This window comes from Anopheles aquasalis, chromosome 2, assembly GCF_943734665.1.
Source record: "Anopheles aquasalis chromosome 2, idAnoAquaMG_Q_19, whole genome shotgun sequence".
NCBI classification, from domain to species: domain Eukaryota; kingdom Metazoa; phylum Arthropoda; class Insecta; order Diptera; family Culicidae; genus Anopheles; species Anopheles aquasalis.
The window spans coordinates 86,513,147-86,535,139 of record NC_064877.1 but is presented as its reverse complement, the minus strand read 5'-3'; the positions used below and the strand labels follow the sequence as shown (position 1 = coordinate 86,535,139).

Genomic DNA, 21,993 nt, shown 5'->3' with positions numbered 1-21,993 from the left:
ATTTAATAGTTTCCCAACTATTGATTGTAAAAAAATAAAATATTCTCTCCTATCACTGAAATGGTTCAGCACATTATTCCCCTGCCACTGCCGCATTATTATGTAAATTCTGACCCGGGGGAGGATCAAAGGGGCAGCAAAATGACCAGCTCGTGAAAATTACCTGGAAATTTGACGATCCCTCCCTTTCCATCCATCACACATTCGCACGGCATCTCGGTGTTGGTGATGAGGCTCCCTGTTTGCGGGCCTAAAACTCGTCCTTCGACCTCGCACCCATGCGAAAGGCAAAAATCAGATCGAGCTTAACGATAACGATGATTAATTATAACAACAAACTTGCCCGCTGCGTCGACCCGGGGCCCGGGGACAGGTTAGCATGTTTGGATTGATAAGTGGCGATAAAGTTCGACGTTGTCGAAAGGTCAAAAGGGGGGGGGGCTGTTGAAGCTCTTATCATCCCGGAATGTTCATTTCCCTGCTTCCGCTTCAATCAGGTTAGTTATGGTACAACTGTTCGCTCGTTAGTGCATTGAAGTCCTAAAAGTTCTCCATCACCATGACGTTCTCCCTCGTCGCCAGCGCACCAATCGTTACATCCTTTCCACCTTCGTCTGCCCTGGGTGCTTCTCTGGATTCTCGACGGTACTGCTGACCTGGAAATGATGATGATCCTAAAATAGGCTCGTCCTTTCGTTGCGCACCGACCAAACGATGAGGAAAGGAAGGTTATCGTTCGCTCGTATCCTGCCCATCCCTGTGTAATCCTTCTTTTATCCAGTTTTACGCGTCATACCTCTTCCTGCCTGTCTCGTCTGCTCCGCCAAAAACGTTGTCCACCGGTTTGTTCTTTTCGCTAAAATCCGTCAGAACCGATCGATGATGGATACTAAAAATAACATCCATCGTTCCTGCTGTGTGTGTCCGTGTTGAGAGGGAGTGAGTGATTCACTATGATTTACGGGGAGAATGGAGCGTGAGGGTGGGCTTGGTTTGGTGGTGGCTTAAACTTTCGCAGGGCTTCTCATTTCGTTATGTTTGTTTGGGTACAACCGGGTGCTCCGGGGGAAAAACGTATCCGGTAGCACGAGAAAGAGAGAAAACACGGTCTGTCCACCCCCCAAAAAGCACGACCGGCTTTCGAGCGACGACGCGGCTGTTTCGCAATTTTCAATGCCTTCCGGATTTACTTTCGGGCTAGAGCCAGGCACGCTGGCAGGCAGATGCGGGCACATTTCCTTTGCTTATTACCGGCGGCTTGATCGTCGTCACACGCTTGATTGCCGAATACGTTTTGCTTCACTTGAAGATAAGTATTTTACCTTCTTCACCGTTGAGCGATTTGTCGGAGGAGGAGTGGTGGTGGTGGTGATGATCGATCGGGCAATGGTGTGCCGAAGCTACGGATGATCCCCCCAGTGAGAGGAAGAGCGTGTTCAACGAGCTGTCGAGAATGCTGGTTGTACGTTTCGCGGCTGCCTAGAACTGCACCGTAGACATCATCATGAGCGTAACTTGCTTCCTATCGATTTCATCGATCCGTTTGATAGCTGTACTGGAATGTAAGCAGTAGGATGATGATTGGTGGTACATTATTTGTGGAACATTTACTTCGAGTAATCCACCGGGGAACTCGTTGTGTGCTGTTTACATTCTTCTGTTTGATACCAATTTATTGTCATATCCTGTTGTTTGTTGCACTAAATGCCTTCTTAACGAGTGTTTCAATTACATTGCATTATTGTGGAATAAGTGACTAAATACCGTTAGCATAAATCATTCCTTTGCACAACAAAAGGAATCATTCTTTCCGGATACTACACGATTCCCTTTCACCATTACACGCAGAGATCGTTTATGGAAATGATGTCAACGGAAAGGAAAAGCCTCTTAACGATGCCCATTCCGATATCGTCCGCTTTGCATCCATCCTTCCCCGCCTCCCCATTATCTCTCGAGGATCTCTCAAGTTGCCGGCCGATGATGCTTTGGCTAGGTTAATAATCGTTTAATCTCTAATGCAAATGGGGCACACGCCCCACCTGAAGTATGCAATTTGCATTATTCCCCTCCCGGACCAAGCTGAACCGGATGAACGATGGACGGCTTTCTTGGGTGCTGGCCTGGCTGACCGGTCCTCTCTTGCTCTTGCGATTGGTTCGTGGTGGTGGTGGTGGCACATTGAATCCGGTTTCTGGAATATCATCAATCTTCACAAAAAGCCTGGCTGTGTCACCTTGCCTTGGCATAATTAAGTCGAAGGGGCCGCCGCCCCTTAGTTCCGATGACTGGCACGTGCTTTAATAGGGAGAAAATTGACTTATCGATCGTGCTATCGATTGGAGGGACCGCCCCGTTCGCAGATGAATATGCACGTTAATTGCAGGCTCCTCCTCGGTCTGCTTCTCCACTGGCCAGTGCTAAAGTGCTGGCCACGTTCGAAGCTTTCACCGGTTCTCGATTGTTTTAGTGCTCGGGTATGAAGTGAATGAAAAAGGACATAAATCATCCTCCGATCCTCGATTCGAATTGTTTCTGCGTTTGTCATTTACCTTTTCACGCCCGTAGCAGTAGCTCGGTAGCTGAGCAGAGTTTGCACTGTTAATAATTCAACGCGAGATACGGCTTCTGCTAACACCATGCGATGATATTATAATCTTTCGGAAGCTGCTAGTGGTGCATCCATTGGGTATATTTTACGTCCAACTTTCAAACATCCCTCCCTCGGGGGCCGGTGGAGTGGAGTCCTCGGTGGAATGTTCTCATTGCCAACCACATAAATTATGTGCCCCCGGTGGTCGCATTGTTGCAGACCACCCATGTCCCTGCACAGAAGGCCATACGATGACCAAAAAGGCAGTAGTAGCAGCAGCAGCAGCAGCAGCATCATCAGCAGCTCTACTACTGGATACAGTATTTATTTACCATCCGATGAAATTTATTGCCAAACCCACGCCAAAGCAGCCACATCGGCATCGGCGGGCGAGTGCAGCATAAAAACGGGCGCGCGCTGGCTTCACGAAAATGCAATTGAGCAAAGATAACCCATAAGCCCCTCCCTTGTGGTGGTGGTGGTCCGGGCACTGGGTGGTAGGCTGTAAACTATCGTCCTCTCCCTCTCCACCTGACCTGGTGTGGTCTTCTCCTGGCCACAAAATCCCAGGTGACCGCAACAAAAACGCCGAAAATACGTCCGGTCCCCGGGTGGCTGGGAAATGTTCCGTTTTTGTGATGCTTTAATTACGAACACCATCCATCGTCGACCTTCTCCAATGTAGTGTGGTTGTCCAGAAGGACAAAAGGAATGGTGGTGCGCCGGGGGACGTAATGCTTGATAAACGCTGGCATCTATAGCGCCATCGTTCGAAAGTGTGGCGCGGTCGGTGTCGTCGTGTTACAGGTTCATGTTTTTGGGCAAACTTTTGAGCGTGTTAAGCAGCGCCCAAAAACCCGGTGTGTTACCTTTCGCTTCAACGGCCACTAGGGATCGGACGGGAAAAAACTATTCCCCTGGGTTTCCGTTTTTGGAAACATTTCCCCCAAAAAAAGGGAACCAAAGAGAGCACTAATGGTAGCAACACTGATATCCGGTGTGTGTCTGTGTTGCACATATTTGCATATTGGCATTTGTGGCATCCCCGTGTGCCGGGTGGTTTTAATGGTAATCTTAAAATAGCAATGGCCGCTACGCTACTCGCGACCCAGGACTTGACACATGTCAACCTGGAAGAGGGAGAGCATCAGGAACATTGTCACGTTTCTGTGGTGTTGTAGGGTCCAGTGCACTGCATCGAATCGTCTACGTAGTCGTCGTCGACGGAGTTGTTGAGTGACGTGTGAGAGAGGTCATATTGCAGGGATATGCGGTTCTGCAAGAGGAGACGCTTTGCGAATGCGCGCGGTATCGCTACCCGTGCGAGCCAAACGTGCCGAGTGTCGTGTGGGTCTCCGGTGGGTGGTTGCACGGCTTTAATTGACGTCATCCTGAAAGCAGGTTACCATTACTGTGCTGGATACAGCGGAGCCGGATGAATGAAAGGCATAGAGTGTACCGGTCACTTGGGAGAGGATACTTTTAGCAGGTTTCGTTTGTAGTATTCAAAGGCACTATGCCATTAGACATACAGTACCACCAGTAAAAGAATATGTTTAACTGTCAATGTTTCGTATTTAAATGAATGTTTGTATTAATACTTTTTTTCCTTTTTTTTGTCTTTTCCAGGTAAGCTGCAATTCAATTTATGCTATAGGTATTCCAATGGAATGGATAAGGAAAACGATCAGTACCAATTAGTCGAAAGTAAGCATAACAAACATATTTAAAAAACCTCCCAACAAATATCTTACGCGAACTAGAGTTCAAATGAAATGCAAAGGTAGTCCATAGTACCTCCTCAATCGCTACTCACCCGAAGCGAGTGCAACGATTTGTCTATAAAAAATGCATCCAAGTGCTGCAATGACAAACATTCTATCGCGACACGCGCGCGGCGTGCATTTGTAATCGTGACACTGATCTATGTATCACGTTTTCCCCTCCCAACCCTAAACCAACGTCGTGCCGTTTCTAAACGAAGAATGTAAGGAATTGTGCATTTTAATTGTCGCTAGTTTCGTGAGTTCTAACACGTTATCCACCTACAGAGGGGAGTTATTTGTCCACCACCCGGTGGCCTTTTTACCAATACGCAATCCATCGGCGTGTAAGGATGGATGGAAGGAAGTTCAATTAAACTGTCAACACAGAAGTGCTGCACAAATCACGAAATCAGTTCATGAAATGCTCAAACCGCATCGCACGTGCGCGCGCTCGCTCGCTCGCTCGCTTTCGCGCGTTTGTTATCGTTGTCAACAGTGGAGAAGGCACCGCGCGCGAACGCGTGATGTTGATGGTTGGAATGTGAGTCTATCCGTTTGGTAGCTGTCCTTAATGGCACTCGTGACGGATCGTGTTTTTGTCACGATTTTGTGCCCAAAGCCATCGAATCGCTCTCCATTCTTGCTACTCCGTTCCGTGCTGACGATGGTGCAGCATTGGTGTTTTATGCAGATGACAACGTTTCATTAGATAAACATTGCATCACTATTACCTCTGCCTCTGTTTGTCATCGTGTACATCAATTAAATCGGTTGCTTTCATTCACTTGCTTTGGCCCCTTTCTTACACAATCCAACACTCATGAATGACTGTCTCCGCAACTATTTCGATCCGATTGGGGCTTAAAAAGTAAAACAAAAAAACAGAGGTGTTCATTTACCAACCATAGCTCGTCTATAAGTCATTAGAAAGATGCGGAAGTGTTAGACCGAGCCCCGCTAGTCGTTGGTCCGAAACCGCTTCCTATTTTCTATTTCCTCACCGTCGACGACGACGACGACGACGACCACCGTTAGTAGGTCAAAGCTCTCGCTCACTGCGAGGTCTTCTCCAAACTTCCGTTTACCGGGGGTCCGTCCAGGGAAGTGGGCAGACGTGCAGGCAGGCAGCCGGGCAGCCAGGCAAAGCGTCTTCGCGGTGGCCTCTTCGCCTGACGTCAGGAAACTCGTTTTCCCATCAGCTGGTGCTTGGGCCACCGGTAATTGTACCTTGCGCGCACAACAGCATATTACTTATGCGCTGCTGCGTATGATGTTTGTGTGGTGGTTGGACCAAAACTCGCCTTTTCTGCGTGTTGGTACCGGCTCTCGATGTGAATACGTTTACTGGTCCCCAACCGAACATCCCCCTCGCATTTATGTCAATATCGTGTGATCGATGAAAACGATTGTGAGCTGGCTGGTATGTTTATGTTTTGGGCGGGATCATGGTAACACACTTGAGCGAGGAATTAATCCTTTTATTTAATATTTTTGGCCAAGTTTATGGTACCTCATTTTAGTGTTAAAAATTAGAAAATATTGTAAAAAACTATCGAACATGATTCGCTGAAAAAAAACGTTCCGCAACGCTTCGATCGCACAGAAAACGCTTCTACATAATTCCAAGCGTTTTTCAACATGTCGCGCAACACATAGCTGCTCGATTCGCCGCGCATCAGTCGAGCAGCATGGGCTCGGCCTCGGCTTCCCCCGAGCTTGCGTGACGCACCTTCAACGGCTTGTGGGCGCGCTGTAGCTCTGTTGTTATGGTTCTCGGCTTATAACTAGCCAGCCAGCCTACCAGCCATCCAGATCTTGAAGCCAACGAAGACCTTAAGGAACAGAGAATGATGTGCGGGGGGGAACTTGGCTGTAGATCAGCGGCGCGCAACGGCACAACGGCAACCGTAATATCCAAGCTGCTTCCCCCCACGACGGCACGACGCTGGCACGAGAGGAGGAGCAGAAGGTGGACGCGACGCCGATGGTTTCGCGGTTCGTTCGTACGCTGCCTGCCTGCCACGCCAGCGCGCCGATCGTACCGTAGCCGTTCGCGCAGTTTGTGTCGAACTTTCGGCCAGAAGAGACTTCGCGCCGACGAGACGACGAACGTGTGCGCCCTCTCGAGACGGGCGGGCATTCGATCGCGATCAGGTCGTTCGTTGGATTCGGGTTTTCGGGGGTAGGTTTTTGCGCCGCCGCCGCCGCCGCGTTGGCCGTTTCTGGCCTGGTGTGACCAATTGTCACGCGAAATGGGGTGCATAAACGGTTTACAGCGATCCAGTGTGTGCGCGCGTAGCCTTGAACACGTGTTCAACCTTAAGAAGGTCCACGGGAGAGTCTCGACCTCCGCCTCCGTGACACGCCATAGTGAAGCAGCAGCATCGTTGCCAGAAAGGGGAGCCCGTTGTTATTACGAGCTGCTAGTGTGTGCGATCCCCACGATCCACGATCGTGAGAAAAATGTGTTGAATTGTTCCATCCAGACAAAACCACGTCGATTCACCATTCACCGTGGCCGCAGGGCGCGTCTTCAGCTCCGTATTCCAAATGGAGTGTACTCTCGTTCTCGAAAGGGTTCTTACTGTACTTGTTTTGTATGTGTTTGTACGTGTGTCTGGCAGGGTGTAGTGTGTCTTTGAGAATGTTATTTTAGCCAAATGTGAGAGCGACTGTGTGTGTCTGTGTCTGTCTGTGTGCATATCTCATTGCTGTTCACTTGTTGCTCGAGAAATAGTAATCATAACGAGTGGTGTGCTGTTGTACCGTGACGACCGAGGCTGGAACCAGCACCAGCACCAGTATCTTCTTCTTCAGCCAAGCCAAGTGTTCAAGGTTGCTCGCTGCGCAGTGCTGCGAGTGCTCGATACGCAAAAGACACCTGGATTCCCTGGAGCACAACAGACGACACCCCATAACCCATGCGCGGGGGGAAATCGAGAATGATTCCATTTCACGACGAGGAGCGGGGCAGGGCGAGTCTTGTAGGGGGGATTATCAAGGCAACTCGTATTCGCAACCCATTCCCCCTCGGTGGATCAGTGAGCGATGTGTCTGTTATTGTCTTTTTATCGCAGAAAAACCATGCCATGGGGATGATGGTGATGATGTGTTGGCCTTGGGCCCTCCACATACACATTCTTCGTGTCATTCTCCGGGGGCATTCTTCCTGGTGCCCTGGAGGGGGCCAACATGATAAAGGGATACGCCAACCCTGCTGCTCATTGTCATCAGCCGAGTAAGGGAGAAGACTACTTGCTCCCGGAATGACACACAGAAACACGGGGGACACTACCGGCGTCAAAATGGCAAGCACAGCCAGCCAGCCAGTCAGATAGTTCAGCCACGATGCCACCAGGGGAGCACTTCAATTAACAAAGTGTAATAGGCATCGACGTGTCCTCGAGGTGGCTCATCCCTGGGTGACAACTGGGTCGTCAGCGTGCCAGCTTAATCTCCCAGAGAAATTACTTTATCAGGCAACCGAAACACGCACCGGCGTCCGTCCGTGTCTGTCTCTCTGTGTGTGCTGTATTTCGCCCACAAAAGAAGGTGAGGTGTTTACCGATCCGCTGCTCCGAAAATGATCGACGAACGAAACGATTTTATTATTCCGGAGCCACGAGAAGACGGTACACCACCAACAACAACGCGCACCACAGATTGATTTAGTGTATGTGCTGGGCGCGGCACGCCATCAGCGTCAGCGTCGTCGTTTTGGGATTCCAAATCCGATGATCCGCTGGCCACAGGCGATGGGGTGAGAAAGCCGTGGGCCGGCCAGCCCGCTTGTACCGAGAGGCAGGCAATATGGTTCCGATGAAAAGTGGAGCATAACGAGCGGCGGCCCCCCGGAGTGGGAGAAGGCCAGGGAGCAGGTTAAGGCGCACTTTTGCTCGGTTTATTTTTCAAGTTCAGTATCTGCTGTGGGGTGGAATTGGTACAGCGGCGTCTTATCAGTGACAACATCACAACGAACGATTCCCGGGGCTGCCATGGCTTTCAATTCGGACACAGACAGTCAATCCGTGGCCACTCACCAACGGTGAACGAAGAAAGTGGTTTTCACAAATCGATTCCCGAATCCGCCATGCCTTTTTGTACATCGTTGGCGTCGTCGTTGTGGGTTGGATTGGGCTCAGGTGGCTCGGCCCGGCCACTCCAAACCTGTTCGATGAACCGGTTGGATTTTTGTGAAAGATAAAGCGAGGAGCGAGTGCGGAGTATAGAATGTGAGCAGTCAGGCAGTCACCGGGGGTGGTGAGAGGTGACCGTCGCGTTGTCCAGCCCACCGCGCATCACCTCGCTCTTCTCATAATCTACCGCGGGAGCTTCCAAGGAGCAAATTCGGATGTGCGAATGTCAAATTCCGATTCGACGGCCAGGGGAAAGACGTGAAGTTGTGAATTTGAAATTGATTCCTGCCAATAAATACACATGTTTGTGTGCGTGCGCTTGTTTGTTTGGTTGGCGAAACGAAAGGATTTAACAGCAGCAAGATATCGGTATGCAAATCGGTCGGTTCGTCGCGAGAGAGAGACCTTGACTCTAGTGCTTTGCTAGTGGTGTCTTTCACTTGACTCGCTGGCTGCGCTGATATGAATATGGATGGCCTCCTACGAGGTACGAATTCGATAACATGCGCTGGTGGCGCACCGGTGGTCACCAGCGAGAATGGTCAAAAGTGAAAGAAGAAGAGAGATCCACCGAAACACATCGCACGGTGTCTCGAGGTCCATGAAGAAGTGCGTTTTTTTTTGTGGGAGTAGAGAAAGGTGGTACTGGTGGTAGTGATGGTGGTGGTGGTGGAGAAACTAAATACCGAACTAACCAAACATACCGCGAGCGAGGTTTCTGGTAACCTACTTTCTCCCGCGCTCGATACTCTTCTGCGCGCCCCAGTGCGTTCCCGGGGAGCTTTGGAGATTCGATGGAAGACAGACCACGTAGTAGGTAGTGGCCACGGTCGCCGTCGAGGTCCCAAAAGCTCGAAACTGAAATCTGGGAGAGGGGAATACTTTTGATTTTCCCAACCATAGTCCACCACGGCGTCGTCTACGGGTCCTATGGGGTCTATGGAGGCCTAGTGGGGCCAAGCTCCAGAAATTGGGAACAAAGTTTGGGTAACGGTTGTGCGTGCGAGCGTGCGTGCCTCTCTCCCTCTCTCTCTTTCCGTTTGTCTCTCCGTCTCCGTTTCGCTTTATCGATCTCTGGATGCGGCTCGTGGAGTTCACCGTTTATGGTGCACTTAAGAGGTGGTGGTGGCCCCAATGAAGCAGGTTAGCAGCACTACTGCCATGCTACTCCTTTCACACCGTGGCGAGCTGCCGTGTGTTAAGCTGCGAACATCATCGCACCACCAGCTTTGACATAGATACCACCGTGGTGTGGCTGGCCTATACAAAAGTGATAGCATATCTCGCGTCGCTAGTAGCCATCGACGGCATCGATCTCCTCTCGCTAGACGCTAGAGTGCTCCTTTGCTCGCTCGATTGCATAAAGCATTTCTTGGGCAATAGCGGCACCGGCATCGGGCACCGGTAGGGGCGCAGACGATGATATAACTCCCTGATGGACAGAGCCTGCCGGCGGTCGTGATTGAGATTTGCCAGAGCCCGGAGGGCACCGAGGTCGAAGAATGCTGCTCCGGTTTTATGGGACGACAAAATCATTTGTCTTGTACGATGACGACGCCGCCGTCGATGGCAGCAGTAGCAGCAGCAGCAGCATGATGATGTTTCGTCATCGTGGTTCGCGGTTTTTCAGAGGAGATGGCAGCTCGCTCGCCTCTTCTCGATATGGTAGTTCGTCCGTAGGCCATTCTGGGGAGGAGTTTTTAAGACCTTAAGGTCTTCGGTAGTAGCTGGTGTGCTGCTCAGACAAGTTCCTCCATTTTTAGTTGATCGTGATCGAGCAGGAAAATCAAACTAAATCTAGGTAGCGATCGCCAATTAGTGAGATCATTGCCAATGTTTGTCATTATGACAGTCTGCGAGTGTGTTTATGTGTTGCAGTACCGCGATCTCGTGATCTACGATCGAATGCAACTCTCTGCAATCCAATGAATTGCACCGGCGCATTCGGTTGCATGTCATTCGATCGCATTAGACACCAGGTTACAGCGAGAGGTATCGAAACTCCGATTCCGAAATTCCTCAAACAAAAAAAACATCTGATCGACAGAAAGAGCGGAATGTATGTCGAGCTCTGTGGTCTTCTCGTTAGCTCCATGATTTGGCCTCTCCTTCGAAAGTTGCCTCACCACCTTCCCCACACCTTTCTCCATCAATCACAGATCACACATGAGGCGCAGCGGCAGCAGCAGCACATCTTTCGACATCCGCGACGCGACGCGAGCTCGGTTGTGAATCGGTGTCGGTGACGTTGCGCCGATGATGGTCACGAAAAATCACTCAAAAATTAAGCCGCTCGCATTAGGTTTCCATTCCGAGTGGTGTGCGGAGTGTGTTTGTTAAAAATGGCCACGGTGCGTGCGTTCACGCGTGTTCGCTTGTGGACGACTTAATTGGTTTTGATTTTTGGGGCATTTTTGGCCCCTTTTTTGGACTGGTTGTGAGTTGTGGCGCCGCAGTGTGTGGTGCAAGAGATAATAAAACCCCCCGAAAAAGGAGAGCACAGATGGCAATCGTGTGCTCAGCGGGTTTGCATACTTTAAAGCGAACGAGTGGTGATCGATTATGCTCTCTGCCATGTGGCCTGTGTGCACGGTCCGTAAATCTTTCCACCGAGACCCGACCACCGAGGCCACGACACGAGAATTCCTTGGTTTTCCGTACAGCGCTGGACCCAGTGCTGCCTGTCCTTCTCCTTCTCCTTCTCTCTTGTTGCTTGGCTCGATAATACAGGTTTCCGTGTTGTTTGCATGGAACACGAGGGGGGTGACACTCTCGAATGCTGCTGGTGTGTTGCAGTTGTTGCGTTCAAGGTTGGTCACCTTGAACCAAGAGCCGGCCTAGCGCCCAACCCACAATCACAATCACAATCGCACACAACAGCACCATCGCCGCACCCCAAAGCAGGTCGTGTTGTTGCATGTTGTTGCGTTGACACACAGCCGCCTACCGGGCGCAGCATTCCTGTTCCGGTGCCAAAATAAAACCTCCAACACTCGACTGCGCCAGCGGTTGGCCTCGAACTTTGACACGACATCCGGACATGCCCAACCCGGACGATATTGCATTGTTTTGGCTCGTGCTGCACCCTCAGAGCACTGACAAGAGGGCATCGATTATCGATTGTCAAAGTGCTGCTGCTGCTGCTGCTGCATCGAAGCGTCTTCCGGGTTCCGGTTCCTCTCGGAATGTCGTGGTGGTCCTCCTACGTACCGGAGAGGAGCACAAAGCCACGTGCCAGAGACACGGAACCGTTGTTGTGGGTTTGCCAAAGTGCAATTGCGCAATGGGCCGGGCGTCGCAACCAACTGTCTCCTCCCCATTGTTCGTTCCGATGTGGTTTCAAAAATAGCTGCAACGCCAAGCCCAAACCACGACCCGTACCTTCTGACCTCTAAGCGATGATGAATTGTCTCCACCTTCCTTCTTCCTCGGTGGCTGGACTGTACTGGACGTCTTTGGCTCATAAATAGTCATTCTCTACTGCGGGACCGCGTTGCAGTTTTTGTGACCTGACGCAGAATGCAGCTTGCCAGCAAAATTATGCGCCGAACGTACATAAATCGCTGACTTTAATTGCCCTGCCGCTGATGCTGCTGCTGCTGCTGCTGCTGAAAATCTTGATTCCTTTGACCTGGTGACTCACGCTGGAAGGAATTTTGTATCCCAAGGGATGGACCTGATCTTGAAGATGATACGCGTAGGACGCAGTCTCTTCAAAAAGCCACCACCAGGCTTCGTTTAATTGCATTCAGAGGCGCATTTTGCTGGCAAGAGAAGCCCAAGCATGGACGATAAACCGATTGCTATCATTAGATGGGGCTGGAAAGCGCGTCTACATTCTGCGGCGTTGCTATTGCACATCAACCACAGTTGCACTACGCGATTAATATGTTGCATTCCGCGGCCATTTGCTTGCCCAACCGTCCGTGCGTAGCTAATTTGCTCAACATCATCATTACACTGGCCGTGTCTGTGGTTGGCCCTTTTTGTTTTTGTTGCATTTTGTTACGGACGTTTGAATGTACGTTTGATTTTTTGTTCTTCTCGATGCTAGTTTTTTGTTTGTTTATTACAAGCCTTCGATCAATCGCGAGAGTCGCGAGAGCACTAGACCGTTGCCAGGAGGAGGTGGCAAGGCTGCACCTTTGAATGACTAGAGCGCAGCCTATTTGTATCAAGGAATTTTCTGTATGGCCTTCGGCAGAGGCTGTCCAGAGAGAGAAATGGCTATTAATTAACTGGATCGCCATGATCGTGTAGCGAATTGATTGCTGTTTGTGTTTGTGTCTCTTGCTAGACGACCGTACCAGAAACGATTAAGATGTTAATGAGGGGCTGGAGAGACATTGGACGTTCGATTCCGAAACTAAATGGATCATTATTAGGTGTCCTTGCGGGTGTTTAATAAGAACAGCGAGCTGACAAACGGTGTCTACAAGGTTTTTTTTTAAATAGAAAAAGTGTAAGAAGAGAACACGAACAATTTAGAAGCTAGAAAAACTGTAATTGTACAACAATTCACTAAATGAGAGGAATTGTTGTTGAATAGTAATCCGTGAAATCAAGTACCCTACGATAAAATAATAAACTACTTTCTTCTAGATCCCTTCATATGTGTACGACATGTTTTCACACAGCTCCAATAGAAACAAATTGACAAAAGTGAAAAAACGGTAGCCAAAATCGAAAACTGCATTAGGTAAAGAATGTAGTATAAAAGATAGATTTCTCATAACAGATTCAACATGTTCTACTAAAGGAATAGATAAGAAGCTAGAAGGAAACGTAGTTATGGATAGGATTTAGGAGACATCGAATACTTGTCAACACTTGAATGAAATTCAAATCCCAAAGAACCTCTTAAAGGCGTAGCGATTATTGGAACGGAAATGATGTCCCTCTTTGGTCAGCATATGCTGTCCATCACACTACAGAGCTGCAGCAATCTGGCTCACCGATCATAGTGACAGTTTGGAAAACAATGAAAGTGGCACATAGCAGTGGCCGCTTGGCGTGGCATGAGTGTACGTGAGGAAAGCCGAGGCAAATCCCCCCCCGGGAACATTTCCGACCAGTCAGCCAGACATCATCAGGTGCGCCATCCGTGCATCAATGCAAAGCTTTTGCTCCAATGTCCGGATTTGTTGTGAGGTTGAAGCACACATCGTCGTCGTCGACGGATCGATTGCTCCGCAGTATACTGCGGTCACCGCACACAGGTCCCCCATATCGTTCAACATGTTGCCATTTTGTGTGATAAACCTGGCCCTCGTCCCTTAACGGGGCCTATAACGGAGAGTAGACCGTTTGTGATCGTCGGTCCGACCGCCGTCCGTCGGTCATTCCGTCAATCAACCAGATTGAACTCGCTTTGCGTCCGTCCGGCGACTCTAATCGCGACCGGCAAGTGGCCCCAACTCGTCGTTAGGGGGTGGTGGTCCACGCACCCCTAAAGCTTTGCCAGCAAATCACACATCGCTCTGTGTCTGTGTCTGTGTTTGTGCGACTGAAAGTCAATTCACTCCCCCTCGCATCCGTGTGAATGTATGCGTTTAGTGGGGTTGAATGTTGCTTTTTAATATTAGCATTTTTTCATCAACCTGTTGCCCCGGCCCACCTGGGGGGTGGTGGCACTTGAATCGATTTGTTGTACCCCTTTTGGTGGCGACAACCACGACCAGCAACAAGGGGCCGAGTAGGGACCGTGGATTCCGTGGACCGGAGCTAAAATGGAACCGGCCTGACTGACTGACTGACCGACTGACTGCGTTTATGTGTTGTGGGGGGCCACTTGGGGTGTGTTAGAGAGAAACAGTGACCCCACTGCGGGTGGTGGTGCCATCTAACCTACATTTTTGTTGGAAGGTGTCACTCTCAGACGATGACGATGTGTGCGAACCTCAAACGCACACACTAGCACCTACTGCGGAAGAGCAGAAGCAGCAAGCAGTGGACATCCCCCGCTGTTGCTGTTAACCTTGAACGGAGATCTCCTCGGAATGCTGTCTCAACCTCTTCGTCTGCTGTCTCTGCGCTTCCGTCCACCGTTCAAAGTCCGTTCGGAATCGGAAAAAACAAACCATTTTCCTGCATTCCACCACCGCTGCGTGCACTGTATGTGTGAACAGCACGTGCATCAGTATGTGTGAATTTGGTATTGTTGGAAAATGATGAAAATGGAAGTTGGAAAACCTTAATAGCTTAATGCACGGAGGCAGTGGACCGAGCGCCAGAGAGTGGGTGTAGCCGAGCCTTATTCGGTTGAGGCCAAAAACAATGGCCATGACTTGAGGGAACTTTAGCCTGAAAACTGACGCCGCATGCACTTCGCAAGATGAAATGAAGCTTTTCATACCCGAAGCTCGAAACTTTTGACAAACTCTCTTGACTCGCCGCTCGGCAAGCAAGCAACAGCGAGCTCGTTTCCGGTCCCTCCTCTAAACTTCGCTAACCCTTCTTCACGGGAGCCGGATGGCCTCGGCTGGCTTGGCTTGGCTTCGCTTTTCCATCGCCGAGAGCGGTCGAGCGGTCGAGCGGTGGTGGCCACCGTCGTGGGAAAATGGGAAAGTTTCATTCCGCCCAAGGTACGGCCTTGTTTCCAGCGGGCGCCACGCGTTGACAGCGTCCGCCTGTGTCGGTGTGCTGGGAGTGCTCTCTGCTGAGGTCTCTTGCAGTGCAACCCGTTCAGACCACCCCGTGTCGTGGCCTGGACGGCCGTGAAGGAGAAGCGCAGAACAATTTCCGTTTACCCGGAGTCGGAGGGAAATCCAATTCCCCTTTCTGGCTCTCGCGCGCATCTTGGGACCGTCAACCCCACGACAACGAACGACGCGGACGACGACGACGACGTGGGGCCCGCACCTTTAACTCAATTACTGGGTTTTGCTCGGATTTGTTCGGGGCTAAATTATATGTTCCGGGGTCTCCGGGAGTCTCGGTACTGCACACACAACCCGTGTACCGTGGCATCAGCATCATCCTTTCAGTGTTCAGTGCTTGCTGCTGCTGCTGCTGCTGCTCCAAGATGCTCCAAGCCCCGGGCGTGCGCGGGACTATTCTAATTGGATTTGAAGTGCACACAACAACGGCCTTTTTGGTGTGCGAGTAGCGAGCGGTTTAATGTGCGGTTTTGTTGTTGCATCGTAGAGAGGCCACGGATTGCATTGCCCCACGACGACGACTTGAACGAAGTTCGTCAACCGGTAGCACGGAATGGATCCGAACTGGTCTCGGGCCACTCCCGATACCTTGCGGTGACGGCGAGAAGAAATGATTATTTATTTACGAGGGTACGGTCTGTGGATCGGTTGGAATATGAAATTAGTGACCTCATCATCACGTAAAACATCTTTTGGGAGTCGCTCGGATCGCTCGGAATCCCCTTGTATTTGAATGGCGCAGTCAGGCCGTTTCATCGTCTCATCGGATATTCGTTTAAGAAATGGTTATTTATTAAGCACGATCATCATCGCCATCATCATCATCCCATCGCTTGGCACCTTGGCAGACACACGACGCAGCCTTGTCATTATGATTGTATTAACGATCATCGGCAATGGGCAAACATAATGATGTCCCTCTCTCGGACACGCACCACTGACTGCTGCTGCTGCCTGTTGCAGTCATCCTTCTCAACTTCATTTATTAGTCATGCAGATGAGAATATGGTGTTTGGAGGAAGTGCAAAAAAAGGGGAGGAGGGAGAAAGGAATCGATAATTCCGTTGTTGCGGTTCTGCAATCGACCTCGGAAGCGGCGGGGTTCGTGGTCATCGGCATCATCATCATATCGCTCGTGGTGGATCCGTGGTCGAAGGGCCTTCGAGCATAAAATCAATCAACCGTTAAGGGGAGGGGGGGAGGAGTCCATTGCCTTCGCACCTTCTTCGTTGACTGTTACAGTTTATGCTTTTGCTCTTCGTGGCGGGTCTTTTTTTTGGAACGAGCGAAGCTGCATCACGAATGCAGCTCCTCCGCCAAACTGTACACCGAGTCATCAATCCCCCTCGGCTCGCCGTTGTTCCAGAGGTCTGTGGCCAGTCGATCGATATGGTTGATTGATTTTTAACAATTTATCGTCGGCAACCAGGGGCGCCCTCTGTTTCTCTCTCTCTCTCTCTTGCTCTCGTGGAGTCGATTTTTAATTACAACGAATCCGTTACTGTGCTGTTCCCTGGCTTCTCGCTCAAAGGGTTGGCCTCTGTTCTGCTTTTGTGGCACAGATTGTTGATTGATGCGTTGCTGCGGTCGCCAGATGTGTTACTAATGACCCTGGGTGGCGTTGGACTAGACGTAACGACAACCGAAATGATGGGCTTTTGGGTGCGTGGAATCCCCCGGGATAACTAATCAACCACCTGCTCCTGCTGCTGTTTGGCCAACGGTGGTCAGTCCCCCCCAAATCTCGTAAATACTTCATCATCATTAGGCGACACCTTAGACGTGTTGTTTGTGTGGACTGTCAGGTATTTTCCCCGAGTTAGTCCAAATGGAAAAGCTGGTTGGATTGATGGAACTGAACTACATACGGGTCCGGATTTCCTATTTACTCCAGCTACCTCCACATAATCAGACCTCGCGCCGCTCTCGTTCTCGATGCTCTAGACCGCGTCTAGACTTTACACAATTAGCTGGCTCCGGGAGATAATCGTTGCCATGTCTTCACGCATCGTTACTAGAGTCTGTGCCCGTGCAGCTATAAATCGTCCGACGTTAACATAATTCTTGCTCGCTCTCTGCTGCTATCATAACACCCTGCCGGAACTAAATGCGAACACTGAGGTGGTGCGAGGTGACTGTATGTGGCTCCACTTCCTGGGGGGGGATATCTCGTTTCAACGCACGAAGAACGAGGTGGATAAATTAATATTTCGAATTCGCTCTCTCAGAACAACGAGTGTTTGCAGCAGTGTACGTGTGTTTGACATTTGCGCCAACTGTGACAGCAAGTGATATATAGATCGAGCACCTCTGGGTCCCCCCCGCCCGCAACACGTCGGGGTACATATACACCTGGGGCATGTGAATTGAAAGCGTATAGCGTAGCGAATGGCACCGGCACGTCATAACATGTCAGCGATACCTTGTGGTATATGCAGATCACGATGATGATGATGATGATGGAGCAGCAGCAGCAGCAGCAGTTAGTGCATGCGCTACTCGTGTGACGCAGAACGAGGATCAAGTTACGGCAGCAGATTGGTGTGCCTTCTTCTCAAGTGCTCTCAAGAATTCAAGTGGCTCTAGTCAGAAGCGAAGTTGATCGAAGGCGAAGGTGGTGATCGTGAGCGATCAAGTGCTGCCGAAGACGAAGGGCAATGATGTGCCGAGTGATCTGTATTGTCGTCGATCCACAGTGATTCGATCTTGAGCAATCAGGCAGTGATAGAGACAGAAGAGGAAGAGGAGTATCCGAGGAACGCCGAATGAGAAAGAGTGTGTGGCTACCCAAGTGCAGACGACGATTTACGTATGAAGCGCGACGAGGAAAGGGCGCGCAAGATGTGGAGAGACATTGGGGTGGCGGCCATGCAGCATGGTCCGAACTCGCTCCACCACCATCACCCCGGTCCGGTATACGGCGGCAATGGTGGTGGTCCAGGAGGTGTCGGACATGGTACGGCCGGTACACTGCCCAACGGTAATCCGCACTGGAACCAGCCCGGCTACCGAAACTCCTACAGCCTGCCCCATCCAACCTCCCAAAACGGTGGTGAACGGGGTGGCCGCTATCAACCGCAGCAATTGCCGCACTACGACATCAAACCACTATCGCAAGCTCCCTCGTTTCCGGAGATTTCCAGTGCCAGCTATAATGGCAATGGTGGTGGTGGTGGTGGCGGTTACCATGGTTCTGGTGGTGGCCGCGATCACCGCGATCTGCACCACCATCAGCAGCAGCAGCAGCAGCAGCACCACCTTCACGGTATCAAACCGCCACGGCCACTCTCGATGTACGAGCTAAACAGTCACGGCGGTGGCGGCCATCACCTCCTTCATCACAACGGCAATGGCCACAACAGTCCACAGCAGCAGCTGCATTCGCTTCCGCCGAACTTTGTGCCACATCAGTCGTCAGCGCGTAACGGTGGTGGTCAGCAGTTACCACCGCTATCACCCTCTTCCTCTGCTCCGTTGCTGTCCAGCAATGGTGGTGGCGGCGGAGGTGGTAGAGATCCGTACCACGGTATGGTACCACGGTCACCGACGAGTCACGTCACCAATGACGGTGGCCGGGCTCTTTTACAGCAACCGGAAGAATTGGTGAGTTGGAAGAAGGTCTCTCTGTTCGCGCCCGTATCTCTACCGCTCTTGGGACTAATTGGATCTGCTGCGGTGGATGGACAATATTACACCCGGCACACCACCACCACCACACCCCTTCAACCGCATTTACTTTCGTCAAGGTGTTTTTCTTCATGAGCCACCGGAGTATTATGCGACAGGCTGGCAGGCCGGTCTCCGCTTTGTTTTGAGTCGTCGTTTCCTCTTTCTCTCTAATGTCGTGACCACCACTCTTCTGCCCTTGGGCGCACTTCCTGTCACTGTTTAATTTAATAAACTCTCTTTCAAGTGTACGCGCGCGTGCACGCGTGTGACGGAATCTTGACAATTATGTCGATGTTTATATGGAGAAGCATGAAGGGGCGCATCCGCTTCCTTACAGAGAGAGAGAGAGAGAGAGAGCGAAAGACAGGCAGTATGGAGTGCAGCAATTGATATGCTTCGTGTGTTGTTTCGTGACGGTACAAAATATCTACACAAAACGGAAGTGAATGTAGCACCCGCGGCATTAAAAACACAATCGATGATTCGCGTTTTTAAAAGGGTTTCAGCAGTGAACGTACTTGAAACCGGTAGAAATAAAAGTTTGCTTCTGCGGAGAGGTTCAATCTTGATCCGATGGCGCAATCTGACACACTTTACATGGTGGTCCAGCTGGTTCTCCTACTTCCAGCTCAATTGAAACTGAATCTAATCCCTCAACAATTGGGCATCACTCTTGCGCCATTGCTCTAGAATCTAGATCATCCAGTTCATCGCTGTATCTGTGCTGGTGGTGCTGCCACTCCACGCGATTCCATCGCTTGTTCTAAATAGACGCTCGTAACCTTTACTTAGCAGGGTTGGTGGCGGTTTTTCGTTCCGTGGCGCTTGCGACATTAGCCCTTTTGCGAGTTGCTGTCGTCGTTTTGCGCGTTCCAGCTCTGCGCTGCAATCCAATCAGTTGTCACCTTTTCGAAGACGAGCTAGCGGTGGTGTTGGTAGGACAACGAAGGGAAATTGTGCAGACCTTCGCCGTTTCGTCATCGTCGACGTCGTTGAAGTTAAATCCTTTCGTCGAAGACTCTTTTCGTGCCCTTTCTGCCTGCCATGGATCGGGTGCCACGTTGGGCAATCATTTCCAATCCTCTCCCTCCCACATAAGGTGCCCACCAGGTTGGGCCTTGGCTTTTGTTCGATCGTGCTGACGGCCTCACACCACGTTTATGTTAATCCTAGGTTTTATGCTTGCGACCTCCTGCGTGGCATTCACCGAAAAAAAAAACCGAGAGGCATTAATTAGCACACATTTTTGGGAGATATTATTTGGTGCTCGTGAGCCAACGTTTCAATGTCTTGTCGGTGCTGCTGATGCTGCACCTTGAAAGGGCATCTCACTGGCGGCGTGTGGGTCAAGTATTGCCATTAAACCATTTAGCTGGACTTTGGAGTTCCGTTTCGATTGGTGCGATTGGAGAACCGCCTAGCCTATGTAACGGACAACGATTTATCGACACTTTCGCATATTAACCACCGTTCAGGTGGTTCGCATTTCGTACACTTTTTCCTCCGTGATCGTGAGGAATTATAGAAGAAAATTGCTGAAAAGCAAAAAAATTGAAGGAACGAAAAAAAAAAAAAGAAAAACACCATCCGAGACCGTGCGGAATGATTTCACTTTTCTCCCAAACGCCTAATCGTCCCTCCTGGCCTGAAGGTGGTGGTGGTGTTGGAGTGTTGTAGGCACACAGGGACCGTGTACCGTCATTGGGAAAGGGTGTATCGAAAGTTTTGGTTTTCCATTTCCATGTTTCCATGAGGCCCTCCTCCCCCCTTTTTGGCGAGCATTATTATGCGAAACGTGCGATCGGGAGATGGGGGGGATTTCATCTCGGCATCATAGGATAGCATTTTTCTCCGATTGGATTCGCATACTCTGTGTACACTGGTACTGGTACACTAATGTTACCTCCGTAAACCGTGTTTTGATTGGACTGACCGTGCACTGCGCCATGGATCCCAACTTGGTCGGATCACGACTTTTTTTTTGTTTATTTAATCGAGTTCCTTCCTCCATGGGATGCTGCTACCGCTGGTGCTGCTTCTGGTGCTATTCCTTTTGCTAATCGGAGCCTTCCCGTACTGTTTCGCATCTTAGATGGCTCGCTTTATGGCTCAAGCGCGGAACCGATCGCAGACAGATTTGTTTTCCATCACAAACCAACCTGCGCTCGAAGATCGTGAACGGAAATGATGCTCCACGCTTTCTCCGGATGCTGGCTGTAATTATGAGCCCCGAACCGGACCGGTTCGCTTTAAACAATTAGTCTATATTGCCTATTGAGTTGTTCTCAAGGGCGCGCCCATGTTGGGCTCGAAGATCAATCGACAAGTTCGAGGAAAGAAGGGGGCGCGCAAAACAGCATTACATCCTGTTTGGTTTGGACATAGATTTTCTCATCCTGCCTGCCCTGGTGTAGGTGGATGCGATGTGATATGTTTAATTGATTCCTTATCTGCCATGTGTCCGCCATCAATCTGTGCGCAACCTGCGTACGATAACGTTGTCGCCCACCCCGTGTTGCAGTGTTGTGTTGCGCTATCAAAGTTGATTGATCAATCCATTTAGCGATGGCCAAGCCAGCGTTGACCATCTGGCTGTGGCCGGTGGACCGGAGCATTCTTGAAGTGAAGCGATCGTGCTCAAGGGCGACAAAACAAACCGTAAATTGATGGTGATGGTGGTCCGAGGCGTCTGCTGGACTGCGCAAACGATCCGCGTGCTTGGGGGTTTGACCACTCAGAAATGAGTTTCTTGTCGCCGCCGCGTGATTGATAAAACAATCAACAAATAAACGTCGTGTGGGAGGAGGAAGGCGGCAGGTCTTACCTCTCTCTCTCTCTCTCTCTCTCTCTCTCTCTCTCTCTCTGTGTGATAGTGACATTACATTCTTGCTTCTCCAAGCTTTGACACGGAACTGAAGCACGCTCTCGCATTCCGATGCTATCGGAAGTCGATGTTCATTATCAATCGCCGGAGCCGGGGAGGGCCGAGTTGTGGCCCTTCTCTTCTGACCACTCTGAAATGGTCTCTTCATCCACACCGATTGAAAGAACACTCCCCACTCAGCGGTGTGCAGGTAGCTCTTCGCTAAGCTGCTGCGACCCTCGGACCGCTCGCGATAAGATACGCGTTAAACGCATCCCGCATGGCACCCTATTGTTTTATTTCCGCG

At 50.5% G+C, this 21,993-nt stretch overlaps 1 protein-coding gene across 8 annotated transcripts in view; it reads left to right on the top strand.

Annotated features, from left to right (window-relative positions):
* Positions 1-21,993, top strand: part of LOC126573115 (serine/threonine-protein kinase 24) — a 48,552-nt gene that overhangs the window by 15,117 nt on the left and 11,442 nt on the right. For 3 of the 8 annotated variants that reach the window (XR_007607986.1, XM_050232989.1, XM_050232990.1), the window contains exons 1-2: positions 6,427-6,541; positions 17,383-18,757. The exons of the other annotated variants lie outside the window; for them this stretch is intronic. Coding sequence is in view for 2 of the 3 variants with exons in the window: in XM_050232989.1 (XP_050088946.1) it covers positions 17,966-18,757 (792 nt within the window). In the remaining variant the exon portion in view is untranslated. Of the gene's footprint in view, positions 1-6,426; positions 6,542-17,382; positions 18,758-21,993 lie in introns of those variants that run through there. 8 annotated transcript variants of the gene reach the window in all.